At 35.8% G+C, this 22,463-nt stretch overlaps 1 protein-coding gene across 2 annotated transcripts in view; it reads left to right on the plus strand.

The window, feature by feature from the left end:
• The window catches only part of LOC149793944 (uncharacterized), a 39,787-nt gene extending 18,696 nt beyond the window's left edge, over positions 1 to 21,091 (plus strand). Inside the window, exons 5-7 of one of the 2 annotated variants that reach the window (XM_089967873.1) lie at positions 6,284 to 6,362; positions 9,870 to 9,953; positions 18,489 to 21,091. In XM_089967873.1, the coding sequence (XP_089823999.1) occupies positions 6,284 to 6,362; positions 9,870 to 9,953; positions 18,489 to 18,732 (407 nt within the window). In that variant the 3' untranslated portion in view covers positions 18,733 to 21,091. The remainder of the gene's footprint in view (positions 1 to 6,283; positions 6,363 to 9,869; positions 9,954 to 18,488) is intronic. The other variant, XM_089967874.1, reaches the window with a different exon arrangement.
• Positions 21,092 to 22,463: the final 1,372 nt, after the last annotated feature.

Consider the following 22,463-nt stretch of genomic DNA (forward strand, 5'->3'; position numbering starts at 1 on the left):
TGATTAATGACCAAGACCTCAAGAACAGTATGAAAATGGGTGTGATGCAGTTGTATAATGTTCTTGTAGTGGCAAAACTGTTTTTATTTTGACAGCAGTTAGGGACTTAATAGTTCTTTGTCATGACGATATGAGCTAATTATTGATTGCTTTGTCCATTTACAACACCAAAGCTGTTGACATCACAATGATCAGGATGTTGTGTTGTCATTACAAAACATGGAAAAACTTATTTTTTAATAATGTTTTGCAAAAACTGCTCAACAAAATGTAGCCAAAATTCAAAGAAGGCATTCCATCGTAAAAGCTTTCCAATTTTGTATACATGTACTTGATGTTCCTCTGCAGTCTGATATGGACACCATTACTACATGTTGAGGAAATTCCTACAAACTGCAACTTCTCAAATACAGCTGAAGAGAATTTGACTAAATCTAAGAGGAAGCTTTCTGACATGAAAACCAAGTTTTATACAAGGGAATCCAGTTTGTAATCAAGTATTGCCACCATTAATATAGAAAACACAACTGGAGATGGCATAGTTATTTGAATTTTATACAAACATTGCGCATTCTCATCAAATATGGCTGCTGTTACTAAAATCATATAATAACCTTTAAATGCCAGCCAGAACCACATTATCCAGAAGATATGGCCGACGACTCTTACATATGACTTTTGGTTACATGTCAGACTGGTGATTGATGTCAGGTCCACTTGGGATTCTTGTTCCCAAATTGAAGAGAGATTTACTCCTAAATTTGTGAGTTATTGAATAGACCAAGCACACTTGGATGTATTTTCTTATAAGTTAGGCCCCATTTTGGTGTTAATGTATATATTATATACGACTTGTGAAGAATTTTGTTACATTGACAAGTAAAATGATTATTTGATATATCAGTACTGATTTCATTTCAAAACTGGCAGTGAAGAATTGATACAAAATGATACTTGCCCAATACAGCTTTAATCTTGAGCAGGCAGGACTAATTATTAATCATCTGCGTTTTTGGTTGTTAAATTGAGAATTAAATGGTAGCAGCATTAATAAAACGAGAGTTGCCTTCTATGAATTAACACAAAGTTTCTGATTCACCTGGTTTGAAATCTGTCCCCCCCCCCCTTGCTAATTTTGTTCCATTGGTTTGTGCAGCCACTGATACTCATTTCAGTGTAAAGAAGACATGCCAAATTTGTTTCTGTGAATGCTTTAAGTGTGTTACAGATCATTTAATATCAGCTTCTACACAGAGATGTATTGTTTCACCCCTAATTGTAGATGGGTTGACATTGATGAGGTCAAGGGCATATCAGTCTCTTGTCATGCACTGATGAATTTTTATGCCACTGTTTCTGTTTTTGTGTTTGCTATACATTTTTGCATTTATTAGCATTTAATGGCACTTCAGCAAGTTGAACATAATGTTTATCGTCAATGCATCTAACTTTTAATTACATTTTCCAGCTTTACAATAGCAGTTATTGATATTTCGTTAATACCTTATGGGGGAAAATCAACTGCCTTACTGAGACAGACTCGTCAGGGTTGGCAGGTCTGATGTTGAATGGAAATTGAGAGTACTGGCCATAAGTGGGGCATCATTAATGATCATCTCCTTTTCGCATGACTTATGCTAGATGTATATGTGATTGAATTAGCATCCTGCTTTAAAAAAAAATTAAAAAATTCAGTAAAGTACAAAGGGAAAAATGAGTCCATTTTTAGAAAAATTATATTTAAGAACCTGTAAGAAGAAAAAATGCATATATGAAACATTTGTGGAATCAACTGATCTTGAATAATTTAAAAAGAAGTATTTTAAATTTTTCTTCCAAAGCATGTAAGGAATTTAGGTGTAAGAAGATGGAATGATGAAGTTGTGAGCATTGGGCTATGAAATGAATGATTCTGCTAGCCACAACTGATCAGCTGTATTGTACACCATTTTTTTTTATCTTGGCACTTGTGCCTGGGAGTCTTACCAGATGCTCATCCCTGTCCTCATTTTGCTCAGCATAGTACATATCTCCATTTCACTGCTTATGCTTTTACTAAAGAACTAAAGGTACCTGATGCAGAGTGGTCAAGATCTTGACAATATTTTGGTCTAATAGGTGTCACTCTAAGTAAACATAATAAAAGGCAAAGTTTGTAACTCCAGCTTGCAGGTGCCTTTTGTTTCTTGATGCTATTCTCATATGCTGTAAGACATTTTGGTAATCATTAGATGACGTAGACACTTTTAAACTGGGTGTATCTACACATGCAAAGCGTCTGCAAGATCAACCCGTTGATTATTAAAAAAGAAATTAAAAATGGCATCAATCAAGCGACTATGTTGAAGATGAAAGGGAAAATATGTATCTCAAAAAGCGTTAATCACTACAGAAGAAATAAAAGGAATATTGAGATTCTTGTGAATAAAAGTAGGAAGATGAGCAATTATGTTTATTGGGTATCGTGTTGATTTGAGTACGTGTCCTGGCAGGATGTATGATTGCTGGTGTCATGTGAAATTGAACAAATTTATAGAATTAAACAAAATTGAGATAGCAGCAAGCTGTGGAGCTGCATATGCTTTTGAAATGAAGTTTGTGCATCTGTGTTAAAGGTAAATATGGTCATTGTTTACTTTATAAACTTTACCGTCTCTGCCTCAACTTCTCGGAGGTATAACTCGTACTGGTGTTTAATAATTCGTTGAAAGGGGAAATTTCTCCACATCAGAAATGTACCTGTAGTACTGAAACATGTCTTGTAAATGCAAATACCACAACGGAGCTAGGTGTGAAACTGCAACCTAATATTTTGCATATTTTAAAATCAAGATTGCATTGGTTACCTGTGAAAAAATTTGGCTTTTTTTCCTTTGTGATATGTTCTAGACTGACCACAAGTAGGGCATATGTGGCAAAAGTAAAAGCTATTGGCGCATATTAGATGCTAAGCAGTGCTGACTTTGGGTGATTGTTATGCCTAGAAAATACCCTCATGTTTATTCTCAAGGTGTGAATCTGCATTTACCCTGCCAATTTTTGCCAGTCAAGATGAGAAAAACGGGTGATTTTCCTGAGATATGATGATGCATAGTAACTTGAAGTTATGTAAATATTTACTTACAATCTTTAATGAAGGAGAGAAGTTGTATGTTACTGAAATGACATGGCAGGGGAGTTTAGTGTCAGGCTTATCCATCCATCCTGTAATTATGTCCCCAAATTCTTCTTGTGTGCAACTACTGACACATCTTTTCATAGATTGTTTTGAAACTTGACTTCCCATCTCTGCTTCCAAAGCAAGTTAGGAATGCAGGGATAAGAAGTTGGAATGATGAAGTTGTGAGCATTGGGCTATGAAATGAATGATTCTGCTAGCCACAACTGACCAGCTGTATTGTACTAGGTACATAATACCCTAATAATGTCTGTATTTATCTCCATACTTTTGTGAAGGAGAGCATGTGTAAGTGGCTGCAATGAAGTTGCAGGGGCATAAAGTGTTAGGCTTGTCCATCAGTTCAATATTTATGTTGCAATATTATTCTGCGTGCAACTTCTTCATTGTCTGATATTTGTGACATTGTTAACATTTGCATGATGTGACATGCTTTTCCCATTGCTATGGTTTGTGTTAAAGTTGTATATTGTGTGTATGCATATGTTCTGACAGCAGATCTGCTAACCCTTAAATACAGACATAGAGAATACAAGCTAAAACTATGGAAACAGTTGTAAAGTCTGGATAATTGGTTCATCTGTTTGATTTAGATCCTGGTCTCTCTGATTAGATTTAGTTGTGTTAGTCAGGGAACCAGACTAACTTTTCATTAATACCTCGTACTCTTTAAACTAGACATTTTTCATGTGAAATGTCAACATAATCAAATTATTAATTATATAAATTTTTTAAAAAATGCATTCTGCAAGCAATGCATTTTATTGAAAACAAATGGAAATTAAGCATCTTTACTCTTTATATCATAGAGCAAAGGTACCAAGTGCATTGCACTGTAAGTAGAACACCTGTTACCTATTCAAGTCCATGCGCATAGGCCTGCCTAATAACACATTAACCCCTAGCGACAACTTAACTGGGGCAGTAGGTAGTAGCCTACTGCCTAGCTCTGTAGCGTCATGGTCATGCATGATACACTAAAGTGGGTGGTGTTGTAGAAAGGTATACAGATGTAGCTCTACAATGATAACAAATAATCTGGAATATCTAGTTGCACTATAAAATACAGATTTAAAAAACTTTTTTTTACCCGACTTTTTTCTTCTACCCAAAATTTGCCAGTGGTCGGAATCCGATTTTGTGTCCAGATTTGAGATACTTTTTGGTCTCAATCTAAGACAAACTGGTATGAACTGCAAACAGACAGATGAGCCTTTGTAAAAAGTAGGATAATATGGGCATTCGGAATAAAGAGTGGTCTCCATACAAAAATAATGGCTTCGTTTTGGTGGGGCTCTACAGTTTCGCATTTTGCTTAGGGTTAGGATTTTAAAGAAAAAGAATTTCCCCAGATTTCCTCACTGGTTATAGTGGCTGTTTAAAAAAGACCTTGTATATCTTGGGCATAATTCAAAGAACCTTTAATTCCCTTTATTTTGGTGTATGATAGATGATGTAATATGGGTTATAGAATATACAGCTTGGCCTTACTCCAGATGTGCACCTTTAAAATAAGTGCTAGCTCCACTTGGTCATTTTCACTTAATGAACTTTAGAGGTAAATTATATAACTTTTTATACATTTTATATATTTGGTAATTCATTCATTGCACTTTCAGAAGCTGGTATTGTCTAGTCTGGCAAAATTCATTTTCCCTATTTTAATAGCTGCTATGGATAGTGTACTTGAGCCTAATTCAGGCTTATTTTTTAGCACAAGGGAGCAGTCTTTTTAGTTAACAGTATTTAAATCTAGTACAGTTTCCAAAAATACAATATCCAAAGAAATATCATCCACATTACATTAATGTAGCATAGAGGTATGCCAACATTCTCTCCACTGTGCATGTTTTAAATGCAAACAACTGCACCTTACATACATCACTCTCACAAAAGTACATAATAACTGGTGAGCAGCACACAAAAAAAAGAAAAAGAACTCCCAAATTTTACCTTCTGCTCATGTGTGAGTCAAATAGCCAATGAAAAATGATGTTTCCAACACAACTAGGCAGTATGTTATTGAAAGATGATGGGGAGTTTGGTGTTTTCGAGTCTATTCAGAAATAGCTTTCAAAATGTGTTTTCTACTCGATTTTCAGGTGAAAATGTCAAAAAGCTCCAGAGGTTAATGTGTTAGCATTGTAATGTATGTTACGTTTAACAGCAATTTTAACCATTTTATATTGTTGCTACACATCTTTTATGTGTGGAAAAAGTAAAGTCCGATTGTTATATCTGTGTAATTATTTTTCACAGAAGAATTTTGTATTTTGTTGTTAAATTGAGAATTCATTTGTAGCAGGCGATAAAACAGAGTCGCCTTCCACGAATTAACACAAAGTTACTGATTCACCTGGTTTGATATCTGGTCTCTCCCCCCCCCCCCACCAGTCCATGCTAATTTTATTCCATTGGCATGTCCAGCCACTGATCACTCATTTCACTGTAAAGAAGACATTCCAAATTTGTTTCTGTGAATGCTTTGAGTGTGTTACATATCATTTAATAGTATCTTTTATACAGTGATATATTGTTTCACCCCTAATTGTAAATGGGTTGACATTATTGATCAGGTCTCTTGTCATGCACTGATGAATTTTTATGCTATTATTTTTTTTTGGCGTTTGCTATCATATTTCCATTTGTTAGCATTTAATGGCACTTCAACAATAATTACTATGATGCCAATTGAAAAGTATAGGTCTTAAAATGTGAAAAAGATGTGCACAAAAAGTTGAGAAGATCACTCCTTCCAAAGAAATATGAAAGAGTACTGCAATGTAAAATATCAAAGGTGCATACTTAGCTTCTGTTAATTGTGCTGTATTTCTAGTGTGTAACATGATTTGCACAGTTTTTGATGACTTGTCCTGAATCTTTGCAGACATTATTAAAGTTAACATGCACATATTACTGTCAATATACTGATTTGTTGAAGATTCATTCTGTGCTTAAGTTGCAACACAATTGAAGGAGGGGCATGGGGCATCTGTCTATTATATACATTTTGATTTTTTTCCAATGATCATTGAAATGAATAACCATGTAAATTGTTAATGTTTGTGCTTGTCATAATTATACAAGATATGATTTTGATCACAGGTGGAAGAGGAGGAAGATTTGGGAGTCCAGGTGGAAGTTTCCGTGGCAACAGAGGACGTGGAAGGGGAGGAGTAGCAAGGTATAAACAAAGTACCTAAAAAGCATTGTTCTTGCTCAATTTTAACAGCATATTTTGGAAAAATTATTAGTTTTTTAATTTTAATGTGTATAACATTGTAAATGATGTGTTAATTTTTATTTCCATTATCATTATTTTAACAGTAATGGATAGCTTTTTGGAGAAATACTGACAAAGTGTGGAGGAAATTAAAATTTTGTTGTGAGGGCTATACCATCTACTTATTTTCTATGCCCATCTGGACTATATTCTGAAAAGGCTAGCATTAACGTAGATTTAAGATAGATGTATAGTATTATTGTACAGGTTGCCAGCAAATGGCACACAAGCAAATAGTCCAGAGAGGTAGCTTGACACGAGTGATGCATGCAAAAAAAAATTCACTGACAGAAGAGCTTGCCAACTGAAACAGATGTAAATGAGGCTTTAATTTTCCTTGAATGTGTATGTGTACCTGTTTATATGACATTATTGATTATATATATAAATTCTTAGGGTAAATGAGGCTTATTTGTTCAAGTTTGTGTTCAGAAATGTTAAAAAGTCAGATCTTGTGCAGATGTGTTGCAAGCATTGGTCCACCATGTTGACATTTCTGCAAGGGGACACGAGATTCAGTACCAAATTTTTTTCCATGTGAACTGTATAAAACAGCGTGGTCTGTCTGGTTACTGTTTCATAAACAGCATGTTGGCAACTAGTACTTGTAAATCTGTAAGCAGCTGGAAATTTGTCATCACTGAAATCATGCACCCAAAAGTGTATGCAGGAAAATGTGTTATAGTGAAAATTTTAAATAAAGATAGTGTTATGAATCTATGCTCTTAAAAGAAGTAATGGAAAAGAGTGAAAAGCACCAAGCTTTGTAAAATTGAACAGATAATTTATTTCCCTAGAATACAAAGTGAAAATGAAAAAAGAAGAACTTACAGTATTGCAAATTAAATCCCAAAATAATTCTAGATTTACAGACACAAGTCCTAATAATCTAAAGTTTGAATAAACTTTAGTGAAAGTCCAGTGCTGAAAGTGTTGATGTGCCCATGATAGTTCACAAAGTGTTGATTTGCCAAATTTGTTTTGATGGATCACATATAATCCAAGAAGAAATCCTTATTTGAAATTTCAGTATTCAGAGCAATTTTGTATTTCCTGAGAAGAAATAATTTGAACAATTCCAAATCAGATACTTACACAACAATAACTTGATTCTGCTTGGATGTTAAAGCATGAATGAATAATCTTTCTAGTGACAAGATTATATATAGTCCTCTACTTTATCTCTGGTCACAATTAACTATCTTTTTCTTTTTTTTTTTAATCCAACAAACTATTACCTAAGGGGAAAATAACCTTCTTAAAACTTAGTGATGTTTTACAAAATAAAATGTTGGTTACTAAAATTAAAATATATAACATGGACTATGTCAGGTAAATTGTATGAGAATTCCAATAACCTAGACCCAGGCCCAATTAAACATGTTTACCGCTATTAATAATGATCCTGATATTAAACCCATACACAGAGAATATTTTAGCTTTGTATTGTTTATAGAATATTTTTTAAAAATCAGTAATTCAGGTCAAGTAGAAAATAAACTGGATTTTGGGCAAGGTTATATCCAACATGCAGTGTTACATTAAAATAGCATATAATACAATTTTGTTAGAAATTTACACAAAAACTGGCACAAAAAAAATCAAAATTAATTATATATAACAATAGTTGTAAACAAATTTTCTTCTTAGTTATCTTATCATATTGAGTTAATCAACTTGTTATTTACATAATTCATGTGAAACAGGACCCTGGTCTTTGTCTTTGACATTCACTCTCCATCAACCCAAAATTGTATGTTGGATTTTTTAGGAATTAATTTGCTCAGTTTCTCACACCTTTTATGTTTGGCTTCACACTTAAATTCTGGTTATCATAAGTCTTGAACACTTGAACAACCAGCAATACCCAAATTTGGTTAATTTATTAAAGGTACAAGATGCATTGTGAATGAGCTCGTATTTATTCAGTGTCATCAACCTGTTTTCTGCTTAATTGAATACAATTGAAAATTCTGATGAATGCTGCTAGGCCATGGAAGTGAGTTGACCACACGGTTTAAAATCAGCTATGCATGAGAACTTTAAGAATGAAACATGAACTCGCATATAAAAAGCTATGATGTGCAAATAATTTAAACCATGTCAGGCCATGTCTTGATCTTTGAAAGGTTGTCTGCTTTAGTGTGGTCACCAAGATGTTTTTCAGGCATCTTCAATGCTGCCCAGCAGTACATGACTGGAAATACATTCAATTACGCTGAAGGCTATAGCCAGTTGTAAGATGAGAACTTCTCTCTGTCAGGATTTCAAACGTGGATTATGATATGATCACTGTTGTTGAGACTGCTATTACTTGGATGCATATCAGGGGACCTCTGATTAACTGAAAATGTTTGACGTTTCTCAGTTGGCTAGCACTCTGACTGTATTTCATGAACCCCCACAAGAAAAATTACAAATACTGCCTCAAAATTTTAGAAATTGTTGTTAATGCCAGAATAACTAGCCATGCGCATGCCTCACTGAAACACAGATTGTGAGCACAGTTTCTCAGAACAGATTAACATTCATTCTGCAATAAAAAAAGCTGATTAACTTGACAGAATAAAGCTAATACTGCTCGATGGTGATTCATATGAAGAAATTCAGTACAGCATTGGAAAGAAAACATCAATTGCACATTTTCAAATGTTACTGGTAATATTTGTACCAGACTAAATTTCGTGTTTTTCCCCAATTGTCACTGCCTTCCCCCCCCCCCATTTTTCCCCCAATGAACCAAGGGTTGAGCTGCCCTACATCAGCTAATTACTAGCAGCATCATTGTTGTACACTAAGCATACTGTCCAGACTACATTTGTAATGGAGTGTTGCTGAGTGAAATTTACATTAAGATTTGTATATAAACCATGACCCAGTTACACTCGACTTGCCACAGACTTGAAACTGGTGGCAGCTCAACATATCTCTTTCATCATTTAAAAGCCTGGCAGAAGATGTAGCATGCCATTATCTGGGTTTCAGCTAAATTTGGTAACACTTGGATGCTAGTTTGTGATGAAGTCATTGGCTACATAGGCGTGAAGCTGCGTAAAAAATGGTTAATACACTGTGCACTGCAGTTTTGGTTCTCTCACTTGCACCATCAAGCTACATTTTAGTCTTTGTGCCACATTGTAATTACCAACTATGCTTTATTAAAGATGCAGTCAGTATAGTTTATTTCTTTATATAGTGTAAAATTTCCGTTTGTTCAGCCCTGACTTGTTCTCATCTTCTGTTGGTAATAAATATTTCAAGTCCTCATATTTGTAGAAATTTCAGACTTGATATTGTGTTTATGTATTTTAGAATATAGGATTTTATTGGACTGGTGAAGTACTTTTACAAGAGGTTATATATAAGAACATTTTTCTGTGTAAAGAAGAGTGTAATCTTCTGTGCTAGGTGGACACCTGATGGTGATCACTGGCTCCGCTGGCGTGGTGGCAGTGAGAGGCACAGAGGTGGGACAGAACGTGGAGGCCCCAGGTAGAGTCCCTGCCATATGTAGCACGTGGCTTGTTTTGGCAATAGTGCTCTCCTTGGTTTGCACTTCCCAACCTTGTGCCTGAAATTTTGTTTGTCCTGCTTACATCATCAGATAAATAGACATGGATATCAGCTTTCCATTATTGATGTGGTTGCCATTTGCATGAACAAGGGTGTTTAAAATTTTTGGTTCATGTGTGAGACCCTTGAAATAGTGTGTAGTAATACTCCTTTCAGTGGAAATTTAGGGTTAATGCATTACATGGATGTTGTCCTAATAATCTTGTACAATCCTTGTTACACATTATAAGTTGACATTTTTTTAATGAAGTGCACGTTTAACCAATTAAAAGTAGACCTAACAAAAGATCGATCAAAATCAAGTTTTTCTTCCATATCAGTCTCAGTTTGTCATGCCATAGTGAAGTTGGACATTTTCTGTTGGGTCATGTTTCGGTGACCTTTCATTGAACTTGAACCAACTAAGGAAATATGACAGATGGAATATATAATCACCAAACAAATTGGTACTTGCATCAAAAGTTGTTTCAGTTTTCATAGATGGCAACCTCTTTGTATCCATAAAACATTGCGGAAGTTCTGAAGAAAATGTTGAAAGTTTTGATATCATTAAATGCAAGTGAATGAAAAAGGTTCAGAGAGCAATACACTCCATTGGTTCAGATGATGGTTGGCATTCCTGCATAGCATACATATATATTTTTCAGAAAATATGCTTTGTTATTTTTGTTGAACTATACATTTTAATTCCTGACAGCTTCAGTTGACCTTGAAAGGCAGTGGTGACAAAAGGCTTCTGATCTTGATCAGATTGAAACTCAGATTCAGAAGTTTTGCCTCTACTGTTGTATATCATACAGGGCTGGACAAAGGTCAGGAAAAGCTATAAGTTGCCTTTGGCAAGTTACAGTTTGTAAGAAACAAAGAGAGGTAGTGTTCATTTTGTAGGTTCTGCAAGTTTCATATTCAGCAAACTCTCCACATCACATTTATCTGCATCTTTATTATTGTTTATACTTATTTCCTGTAGTTGTCGCATGTATGCTCACAATGTTTTTCTTCTATCAGTATTTTAAATCTGACGTGAACTATGACCCGTGACTAAGTTTTATCAACCTAATTACATTGTATAGTGTGGCTTTATAAATTGTTAATATGACTGCTCCGGTGGCTTAGTGGTTAGAGCATCCGCTTCAAATGTGGGAGGTCGTGGGTGGTCGTGGGTTCAATCACCAACTGAGTCATACCAAAGACTTACAAAAATGGTACTAACAGCTGCCTCACTTGGCATTCAGCATTCAGAGGTTAGGATAATGTGACTGGGTGGGATATCATGCTATATGTCTGTGACATGATGCCCCAGTGCTAGGCATCACTACAAACTGCCACACTGCAGACTGAAATTCTTTAAAGCTATGTTAAAAATCCAAATCACACACACGCTCATAAATTAGTAATCTGTTCTGTGCCGATAACGTTTTCATCACACTGAGTTTGTCACTGTCACTTGGTGTCTAAGCCAGTTTTTCATTTTATCACGCAGACATAAGAAAATGCTTACTAGCTCAGGCAGAAAACTTGTTTATGGTAAACAGGGTCCCTATGGCTCTTTATTATGACACAAGTACAAAGATTCCCTTTAGTGACCATCTTGAAAATATCACTAGTTCTGAATGGAAAGTAATAATGACATGATGTTTTCACCAGAGAAACGACTCATATTTAGTTAGTCCTATATGAAAACTATACCAGTCTGATGTCTCATGTGGATGCAACAATGGCCAGCTTGAAAATCATGTCACTACTTCTCCTGTATCAGTATGGGGTTCTCATTACAAGTGTACTTGTAATTTTTTATTGATCCTAAATTGAAAAGGTGCTGATTTAATGCACTCTGTATGGCCATCTTGAAAAATTCTAGTTTTTGCTAATTCTCAAATAGAAAGTAATTTTGACAGGAGTTTTACATAAGAATAGTTCTTATGGTGTTGTTTACAACTGCTCTGGTGGCCTATGTAGTTAAATCATCTGCCTCATGTGGGAGCCCATCATTAGGAGGTTATTGTTAGGAGTGGTTGGCCTGGTGCCAATTTTGTCGGCTATATTTAATTGTATACCAGAATAGTTTTGTGAGGATTTTGCTCTCATTTATTATTTGCTTTATTAATTCACCTCTCCCCAGTTTTGCTATTTATTTCTGCATGTAGTTCTTGCATGGTTTTATACAAAATTGTGAATTTGTTACAGTTGCTTACTTCATAAATTAAATGGATTATATCCACAGTACAACCTGAAAAATAAATACACATGCAGCTTTCAGTGATTTTAGATAATGGAATGATGGAATCTACTGACAATGTAGCCTTTGGTGATGCTTGCATTAGCAGAACATAGGCATGTTGCTAAATTCATTAAAATTGTTGGTTGCTCAACTCCATACACAAGATCAGTGCTTGCTGTCCATGTAAATATTTACAAGCATTTTTCATTGTTTTCCAGCTCTCCCTGGTCATAGACCAGAAGAGCTAATGCAGTGGCCTTTTTTCTGGCATCCAGAGCACATGTACTTCACCTCACCTATAGAAGGGAATGCCACAAAACTTACACATTCATTATAAGGTCTGGCTGGTCCAAATAAAAATGATGCCCCTCCAGGTATAATATAGCTGCTATGGCAGTCATCTTGAAGGAAAAGGTTGTCATTTTTACATGGGTTTTTACTAAAAGACGTCTTGATTCTAGCTTTAAAAAAATGGAGCAGATCTGATGTCCAATATGGTTGCCATAGCGGCAATCTGTACAATCTTAAATCAGTATGCTAAATATGTGGTCATATTGATCAAAAAAAAAATTCTACAAATTCTTTAGCTGGTCCTAAATAAAAATGATATTATTCTGACATCCAGTATGGCCACCATGGCAGCCATCTTGAAAATCTTGTCTATATAGTTATTACTTTGCATGGTTGGTTATATCAACATGTACCTAGTTGGTCCTAAATGAGAATGCACCGAGCTGAAATCCATTGTATGTCATCTATGGTGGCCATGTTGAAATTCTTAGTGATGCTGCTACAAAATAGATGGCCATGTTGACCTGGGATTCTCACTTCAGCTTGAAAGTATTTTTAATGTTGATGGATGGTCACATCAATCTAGTTTGCTGGAAAAGACTTCTGACATCTAGTTTGTCCTGAATAAAAATGTGCTGATCCAATATGACATCCAGCCTAAAAATCTTGTCACTACTTCTGAACATTTTTATGAAGTCAAGTTGGTTTGAAATAAATTTGTTTTCCATTAGACATGCTTCAGATAATTAACATGGATGCCAACACTGCTTGTTCTGAATGGATGGTCTTGGTGACATGGGGATTTCACTAAAGGACTTACCTATTTGGTTATGAATGAAAATAATATCAATCTGAGATACAGTATGTTTGTGTTGGTGACCATCTGGAAAATCTTGTTACTGCTACTCATGACGTGTAATGTGGACATGTTCTTTTTTCTTTACTCTATAAACTTTTGTGATGTCTAATTGTCCATAAATAAAAGTGATGCTAGCAGACAATGAATGCTACTGCAATGGAGTAGACCTTGAAAATCTTGCTACTTTGAAAGAACTCGCGGTTGTATATATGCATAGGGTTTCATGAAAAGGCTGCATATATCTATTTGGTCCTGGATGAAGACGATACCACATGAAACTGTAAACATGGCTGCTAGTTTTTGTTTTTTTGTATTGCTGGTTCACCTGAACAAATGGCCATGGGGATGTATATAGTTGGTCCAAAAAGAAAATGATGCAAATGTGACCTCTTCGTTTGTTTAATCTGTTAATAGTATTTCACGGGAATGGATGGCCCATTATTAGATAATTTGTAAAGCTAATCTTTGATTCAGTAAAATAGTGCCTGTTTCGAAATGATGCTGATGCAGGTTTCAAAATGTCTACATGGCTCACCTGAAACTCTCTTTGTGGCAACTTTTGAATGGATGGTTTTTCACTATGGTGGTATTGACAATAGTTTTTCGTTAAAACATTTGCAATATTTAGTAAGTTCTGAAGACCACTCCAGTGGCCTAGTGGTCAGAGCGTCCGCTTTAGATGTGGGAGGTCGATCCCTGGCCGAGTCATACCAAAGACGTATAGTATGGTACCAACTAAGATGTTTGTGTTTGGACTGTTCCGCCTGGTGTCAGGATAATACGAGTGGGTGGGACATCATGCTACATGTCTGTGATATGATGCCCCAATGCCAGGCATCACTATAAACAGTCACACTGCAGACATTGTACCAATATGACTGAAAAATTGTTCATTACGTAAAAAAATCCAAATGACACACACACATAGTAAGTTCTGGACGATAATGGTTGATATCTGACACATATATCCACTCTTATGGGAAGTACTTTTAAACATGAGGCCTAATTGACCTTGGTTTCAAGTTAGAGGTCATTGTTTACATTTTTTGGTTGTTGTAGGGTTTAATGCCATTTTTCAGCACACAATAGGCTATGCATGGTGGCCAGTATTAATGGTGGAGGAAGAACCACTGACCCATGAGAAGCTACTGGCAAGCTTTCTCACATACCCACATTGGCCGAATCCTAGACTCGAACCCACGCAGACAGAGGTGAGATGGCAGTGGTGTGTAACGGAGAGCGCTTTAGACCACTCGGCCACTCAGGGGAGTCATGAAAACAGACTTGAACATATATAAATGAATTTTGGCTATATTTTGTATTCAGCTAAATTCAAATAAAGAAGTTGTTGGCACTCTTGAGACTGATTTTAAGCTGTGCTGGCTTATAAACATGGTACCATAGACAAACATGAATGGATTTTTATAATTTACCCCAGTTTGTGGATATATGTGAAAAATACTTTGAATGTTGCTACCTTATTTAACTATGATTTTTCTCCCTATGAAAATATTTTAGATTTAAATAAATATGGCATGTGGTGATATCTTGATATTTTCTGAGACAAGTTCAGTGATATTTTATGCACGACATCAGGTTCTTGTTAATGAAAGTTTACTTGTGTAGGACTTAAACTATGGGCTTTGGCATTTGCCTGGTAGAAATGGGACTTGACCTGGGCATCAGGCTATTCAATGTGCACAGATTGTCTAAGGTTAGAGTCACTATCAATGAATAATTTTAGTTTTAGATCCAATACCTTGACCAAGGTTTGTGGAGGGCTTGCACTTAGGAAGAGCTTTGTTTTGGGATCAAAAAGTCCAAGGTCAATCTTTGTATGACTAAAAGAGAACAAGTTTTGCACAATACTTTTTATCCAAGAGCATGTTCCTTGACTGGTTTTGTGACTGGTTACACTGGTCAACAGTGAAATCATTACTGACTTGAAAAGGCCCTAATCTGTAGTATTTTGGTGTGCCGAACACGAATATAACCGTGAAAAATTTGTATTGGCTCTCGTTTTGAAGATATTCATATACCTCATTTTCTATGTTTCACTGTGTAAATTTCTCCAGTAGGACTGCAGCAACATCCGGAATAATGATGTAACATTGCATAATACCATCATGCTCACATCATCCACAGTTGATTGCATCATTTTCTGATGCAATGCAATACTAATGCCATGCGGCTGCTGAAGTAAGTTGACGTCAGCAGTGTACTATACATGTGTAGGCCTATTATACTAATGCCAGGCGGCTGCTGAAGCTGACGTAAGCAGTGTACTATATAAAGCCCAATCAGATAGGTTCAGCATTTAAAATATTTTAGACGTTGTGCGAGACAGTTCAAGCTACTGTTACATAAAACTTATTATTTTATCCATTTACGTACAATAAAGAACAGTAATGCCTCGAAAGTGTGTTAATACCGCGGACAATTTTTGCTATATTTGTGGGGAAGTGACATTTGCCAACCGGAAGAAAAGTATCAATTCTCAAGTGAAGAAGGCATATCATCTTTACTTCGGATGCAAGGTTGGTGACCAAGACAAGCCTTGGGCTCCGCATATATGCTGTGCTACATGTACAACACAGCTTTCACAGTGGTTGAATTGCAAAAGGTCATCAATGCCGTTTGCAGTCCCAATGGTGTGGAGAGAGCCAAGCAACCACCTAAATGACTGTTACTTCTGCTTGGTTCCTCCTCTTTCCGGCGGAATAACGAAGCGAAAGAAGTCGAGAATAGTCTACCCAAACATTCCGTCTGCATTGAGACCAGTTCCACATGGTGAGGGACTTCCTATTCCAGAACCTCCAGCAGAATATTCTCTTGATTCATCTGACGAAGACAAAGGTGAGTCGACCTGTTCTTCTCCTGGTCCATCAGCATGCAGTGATCCAGATTTTCACTGTGGTGCATCATCAACCCCACACAGAATAACACAGGAAGAACTAAATGACCTGATTCGTGATTTGGACTTATCAAAGAACAAGGCAGAATTGCTAGGATCAAGACTCCAACAATGGAATCTTCTAGAAGAAGATGTCACAATTACTGCATATCGAAAGCGCCACCAGCAATTGGAGCCTTTCTTCAGAAAGGAAAGTAATCTGATATTCTGTTCCGATATTGAGGGCCTCATGAATGCTTTAAAAATCACTCATGACCCACAAGAATGGAGACTATTTGTGGACTCTTCGAAACTGAGTCTCAAGGCTGTGTTTTTGCACAATGGAAACATTCTTCCATCTATTCCAGTAGCGTATGCTGTCCACATGAAAGAGACATACGATAACTTAAGGCAGCTACTGAATTCCATTGAGTATAACAAGTACAGCTGGCACCTCTGTGGTGATTTGAAGGTAGTTGCCCTTTTAATGGGACTGCAGCAAGGATATACAAAATACATGTGTTTCTTATGCGAGTGGGATAGCCGAGCAAGGGAAATGCACTACATGAGGAAGGAATGGACTCACAGGCAGAATGTAGCCATTGGAGAGAAGAATATCCAACACCCAGCTCTGGTTGAGGCTCAGAAAATCTTGCTACCACCCCTTCACATCAAACTAGGTTTGATGAAGAACTTCGTGAAAGCCATTGACCGGACTTTGCCAGCATTCCGATACCTGCATGAAATATTCCCTCGACTCAGCGAAGCAAAGATTAAAGAGGGAGTTTTTGTGGGTCCTCAGATTCGAGAGCTTTTCAAAGATGACCGGTTCAACAACTTGCTGGAAGGTGACGCGAAACAAGCATGGAATGCTTTTCGCCTAGTTTCTACAAACTTCCTCGGAAATGTTAGGGCAGAAAACTATAAGGAACTAGTAGAAGACATGTTGATGAAGTATAAGAAACTTGGCTGCAATATGTCTCTAAAGATTCACTTCCTTCATTCCCATTTGGATTTCTTTCCTAGCAACTGTGGTATTGTTAGTGATGAACACGGCGAACGTTTTCATCAAGATATCGCAACAATGGAACAAAGATACCAGGGAAAATGGTCCACTACAATGCTGGCTGACTACTGCTGGACACTCCTCAGAGATGCTCCCGAACAGCTGTACAAGAGACAGGCGAAGAAATCTAAGATGTAGTCAATGACTTGATTTTTTATAGGTAGGCTATTACAGTTGACCTTTTACTATTGGAATGCATTTCGTTATGTAAACATTAATTTCTTGCAGATTACAAAAAAACTAGAGCCAATTTTGCAATTTGACTGTCATATTCGTGTTCAGCACATAAAAATTGATAAGAATTGACTAATTTTATTTCAGTAACATGACTTTTGTAAAAATTTGTTGTCCAGTGTTATGAGTCGAAAAGAAACCATTAGATACTGTGGTCATGGGCCAAGGTCATTGTTAAGTCACCATAAGTTTAGATCCTAACCACATGCCTTTTTGACATGCCTCAGTGTGTAATCAGTGGTCTTATATGCCCTTTACCATTAATGTCTTGTTGCATCATGCATTTTTCAGAATTCTTGTATGTTTTTCTATGTAGCTACATGGCCAGGTGTTGCAAGTTAGAATTACTTGAAATATTGGCAGTACTATAGACTTCTAGTTTTTTGTGGTAGCTTTTTTGTACTTATAGAGAACACCTCATTTATATCATTAAACACCATTTTCTGCCCCTCGGTAAAAATAAAAGTGCTATAAAAATATTTTCCTACCAAGTATTTATAGTTGTAACTTCAGCACAATTAAATTTTAAAGACAGCTGTTAAAATTAGGACAATTTGTTTCATTATTACAAATTTGGGGTAATTCAAGTCTGGCTTGTTTGTCATCTCTAGGTACTCCAAATATTGAGTGCACATGCAAACATTTGATGTTAACATGTAAATTATTTAGTATTTAAAAGGAATAAAATTCATAATTTGTTATGATTCACTTATTTTTTTTATAGTTCTTTGTGTACAATTTTAATAACTATGGGGCATTACATGTAATTTATTTAAGTTCATGTGCATTCAGATTGAAGAGTATTTTGAAAGAAGGTATTAATACCTATTACAAACCAAAGTTTGTTTTTTATTAGAGCCTGATGCAGGGATTTGTTTTTACATTTGCAGAGGTGGGCGAGGTGGTTTTGGTGCAGATCGCAGAGGTAGAGGAGCAAACCGAGGAAGAGGTGGTGGGCGTGGGAGGTTCCAAAGAGGTGGCAGAGGAGGGGTACGTGGGCGAGGTCGTGGGAGAGGAGCAAACTTACCAATTTCCAAAGAACAGCTAGACAATCAGTTGGAAGAATACATGTCAAACACAAAGGCCAACCTGGACCATGAAATGGATACATACATGGCTCAGGCAGATAGTTGAAATAGCCACCTAGATGGACAAAACATTTTTTCCTGTTTTATAGATTACGTGACAGGATATTAGAGAGTAAACGGGCTGTGTTGCTTGTATAAAAACTCGGAAGGAACATTTATGGGACAACTTTTATCAAGCAATAAGATGATGCTTTTTAAACCTTTGGGAATCTGCGACACCAACATTTAAGTTTTCACCTGTACATGTGGTTATATTTATTTAATTACTTTAATTTCTTTTTCTTCATGTGCACCAAGTAGAACAAGCACTTAATTTCCTGTTTATCTTGCATTTCTTATTTTAGGCAAATGCTGAATGACTCTTCATGTTTACTTGTAGTTTTGTACTATATTCTTTGCTTTGGTGTCAAGCCAGATTGTCATAGAATTAATATGTAGTGACAATTTTGACAGTATGAAAACAATGACCACTAATTGCAAGTGATTGTATCTTTGGTGATCCCATTATAAATGATATTCTCAAACCTTCCTCAGTATTTGCATCTTTGCAAGAATAAAAGCACCAGATGAAACTAAAACTGAATCATCAGTTTTAATTCACTTCAGAATCCTGAAGATTTTTTATTGAAATTGATAAAGCTATTGTGATAATGCCATTAAGGGAGAAAGTATGGACAGTTAAAGATCACAGAGGTAGTCACTCATTGGTGAGCCTTTCATGTCCAGTAAAGCTTTTATTTGCATAGTTTTAATTGGGTTTTCGCTTGTATTTAATGATTGTTATCCTTTAAAATATTTCATAGTGTGTTTATCTCAGACTTCATTGAATCTCCATGTGAAGAAAGGGAATATCATGAACACGTTGTGATGTGTATATTTAAAATAACAATTAAGTTATAACTTCTATGATTTAGAAGTCTTGAAATAAAGCAAGCTTGGTTTCTAGATGTTTATGTTTTTTGGGGTAGTGAGATTTATTGATCCTAGTTACATACTTTTATTTGAACGTCATTTATGGGGGGTGTTGCAGAAGAATGTTAGTCAAATGGTAATATAATTTAATGTTATATTTCTTGGATGACTCTTAAAATATTTTTAATGCTGCTTATTTTGCACATTGTTGAAACAGTGGGTTTAGTCCTTGTAAAGTTGAATGTTCCAAACAAAATTTTGAATTTATGAGAGGGAATACAAAACCAGAATATAATATACAACTCCAAATTTATACATTTTGTTTACATATTTCCAAAAATAATAAATAAAATTGATAACATTTGGATTGATCACATGACACAGGACACCACTATTTACTTGATGCAGTGTAATCCTTTTTCTGTTGGGAGCTGCAGTGATTTGGTGGATAGTGTGCCAGACTCTTAAACAAAAGTTTTGAATTCAACCATCAGGCCAACTTTGGTTAACTACCATGGTGTCTACTTGAGCAAGCCACTTTATTCCAATTGCCTGAGCACTAAATAACATATTTGTGTTGATGTCCCTTAAAGTACCAAAATAAAACCTGTTTTTTTTTGTTTGTGTAGTTGCTTGTTAATCAAGGACCTAAGAGCTATGGTTACAGTGTAAAATAGAAGCATGCCCCATCTTGTACACTGTTGACATTCTGAAATGTTTTTCATAGCTTGTGTTAGGGCAGTAAAACGTCTATGACATGAATATATTATATATATGATGAACAAGTGTATTTATAGGTAGGAAAGCAATTTTAACTTCAAGAAAAATATTGATATTAGTATTAGGTGGGGTTTGTTTTCCTCCTTTTCTTACGCTTTTTTTTCTTGGTTTTTGCAATTCTAAAGTAACATTTCTGTTCAGTTTTAGTAAAGGTTGTACCAGTAAAATATTTTTTGGATCCAGGGTAGGTATTTTTAAATTGGACTAATTGCCTGGACCACCATTATTTGGTATCATAGACATAAGATCCCTTGGAATAATCCAGGTACCCTGGCTTAAATTTTTTTTAAAGTGCTTTTAAAATATCATGCATGTTTAAATGGAACAGCCTTAACAGGATGGATGACTTCACAACGTTATAAATTTAAAAAAAAAAAAAATTAAAATCCTTATAAAAATTATAGTACTGTAAGAATCCCAAGTTAAATGGAATATCAGCAGAAGTTGTATATATTATGTTCTTCTTGTTGACCATTTTCGTATATCATGTTCTGAAAATTTAGAAAGTTCACTGAAAGACATTGCATATTGGACAGTATTGAGTAATATTTAGTTGTAAGCTTGGCATATTAGCATTCATTTTTCTGGGAAATACTTGGAATGTGATCTTGTACACGACATATTTAGAATGGTTCACAATTTACACCTTTTTGTTGTCATGCTCTTCCTAATATATTTAGTACCAAAGAGAATAATAAATGAATGCAGAAGAATGTGATGTGATTTTGTTGAAAATATTTTTTATTATTGCACTAATATTATGCAGTATCATCTTGAAAAGGAACATGTCTCTGCTATTTGGAACTGTCTTTCCAAAATTCTGGTTTAATTTCCATGTGACTGCTCTGGTAGCCTAGTGGTTAGAGCGTCCGCCTCGAATGCAGGAGGTCATGCATACATGCCAGGGTTCGAAACTAACTTTTTTATTAACTAGTCAAGTGGACTAACAGGATGAAAGACATACTAGTCCACAGCAAAATCCATTAGTCCTCAAAATACATGTACGTAACACAACAATAAAGATTCATATTATACACATTATAAATTATATTGATTTGCCATCAGTTTGTCCCAAATCAAAATCTTCTCCATCCGATTCTGAATAGTCCTCCATATACAGTGGTCTTCTTTGTCTCGGTCCACAAGAGTTCCATAAATATATAGCTGGCAGTGGATCATAATCAGCAATGTCTTCACTTGAGAAGTGAATAGTTAACAAGTCATTTAATACACTGCTGTGCAATTTGCATCTCCAATCAGATTTCGTCATTTTCAATTACTGAATCCCTGCTCTGCATCTGTAGACGAGGCTGGAAGGGTCAACACAATATCCACCAGTGCAAGAATGTTAGTGTGACCTTCTTGAAATTTCTTGTTAACATCACACCATTGTAAGTTCTCTACCTGACATCCACAGGCATAAATTAAACTTTTCAAGAGTTGCCACTCTTCAACCTTTTTGAAGCCTGCCATTGTCATGACTGGGGAAAAATGTTCCAGCAGAGTAGTAACATCCTCATCACCAGATCCAATATGATTCGAGTCTCTTGGCCATGAATGAAAATCTGCAAAATGTTTGGCTTTCAATATATCACACTGCTGTTTGTCAAATCGGGCATCCAAGTGTTCTGCTTAACTGTTGATCATGTCTTCTCTAGCATGAAGTGATAACTGCACTAATGTTGGGGAACATTGTTCTTGTAGTACAAAACGATGTCCATTACCAATATCTTGCAGAAACTTTTTTAACCTAGGTCCGTCTCTTAATTTCAACTGTTCCAAGACACCAATAGTTGCAAGAACTCTCAGGTACACTTCAGACACCAAACAAGACTAATTTTGAAGAAACAATGACAACTTGGACAGTAAATTTATGACATCAGTCAAGAATTGGGCATAATTAACAAGATGCAGATCTAGCAACATTTTCAGATAGCCAGCTGCTTTCCCAATAGCTTCAGGTCTTCTAGGTGAAGGCTGATCAGATTTAGTCAACGTCTGGAGGTGACTGACTATTGCTGGATATGATTTCCACTAATTGTCCGAAGCCCTCTGCCAACCATCTAGTTCCACCAACACAAGTTG

The sequence above is a fragment of the Sinohyriopsis cumingii genome, chromosome 8 (assembly GCF_028554795.1).
Source record: "Sinohyriopsis cumingii isolate HCF-2022 chromosome 8, ASM2855479v2, whole genome shotgun sequence".
Taxonomy (NCBI): domain Eukaryota; kingdom Metazoa; phylum Mollusca; class Bivalvia; order Unionida; family Unionidae; genus Sinohyriopsis; species Sinohyriopsis cumingii.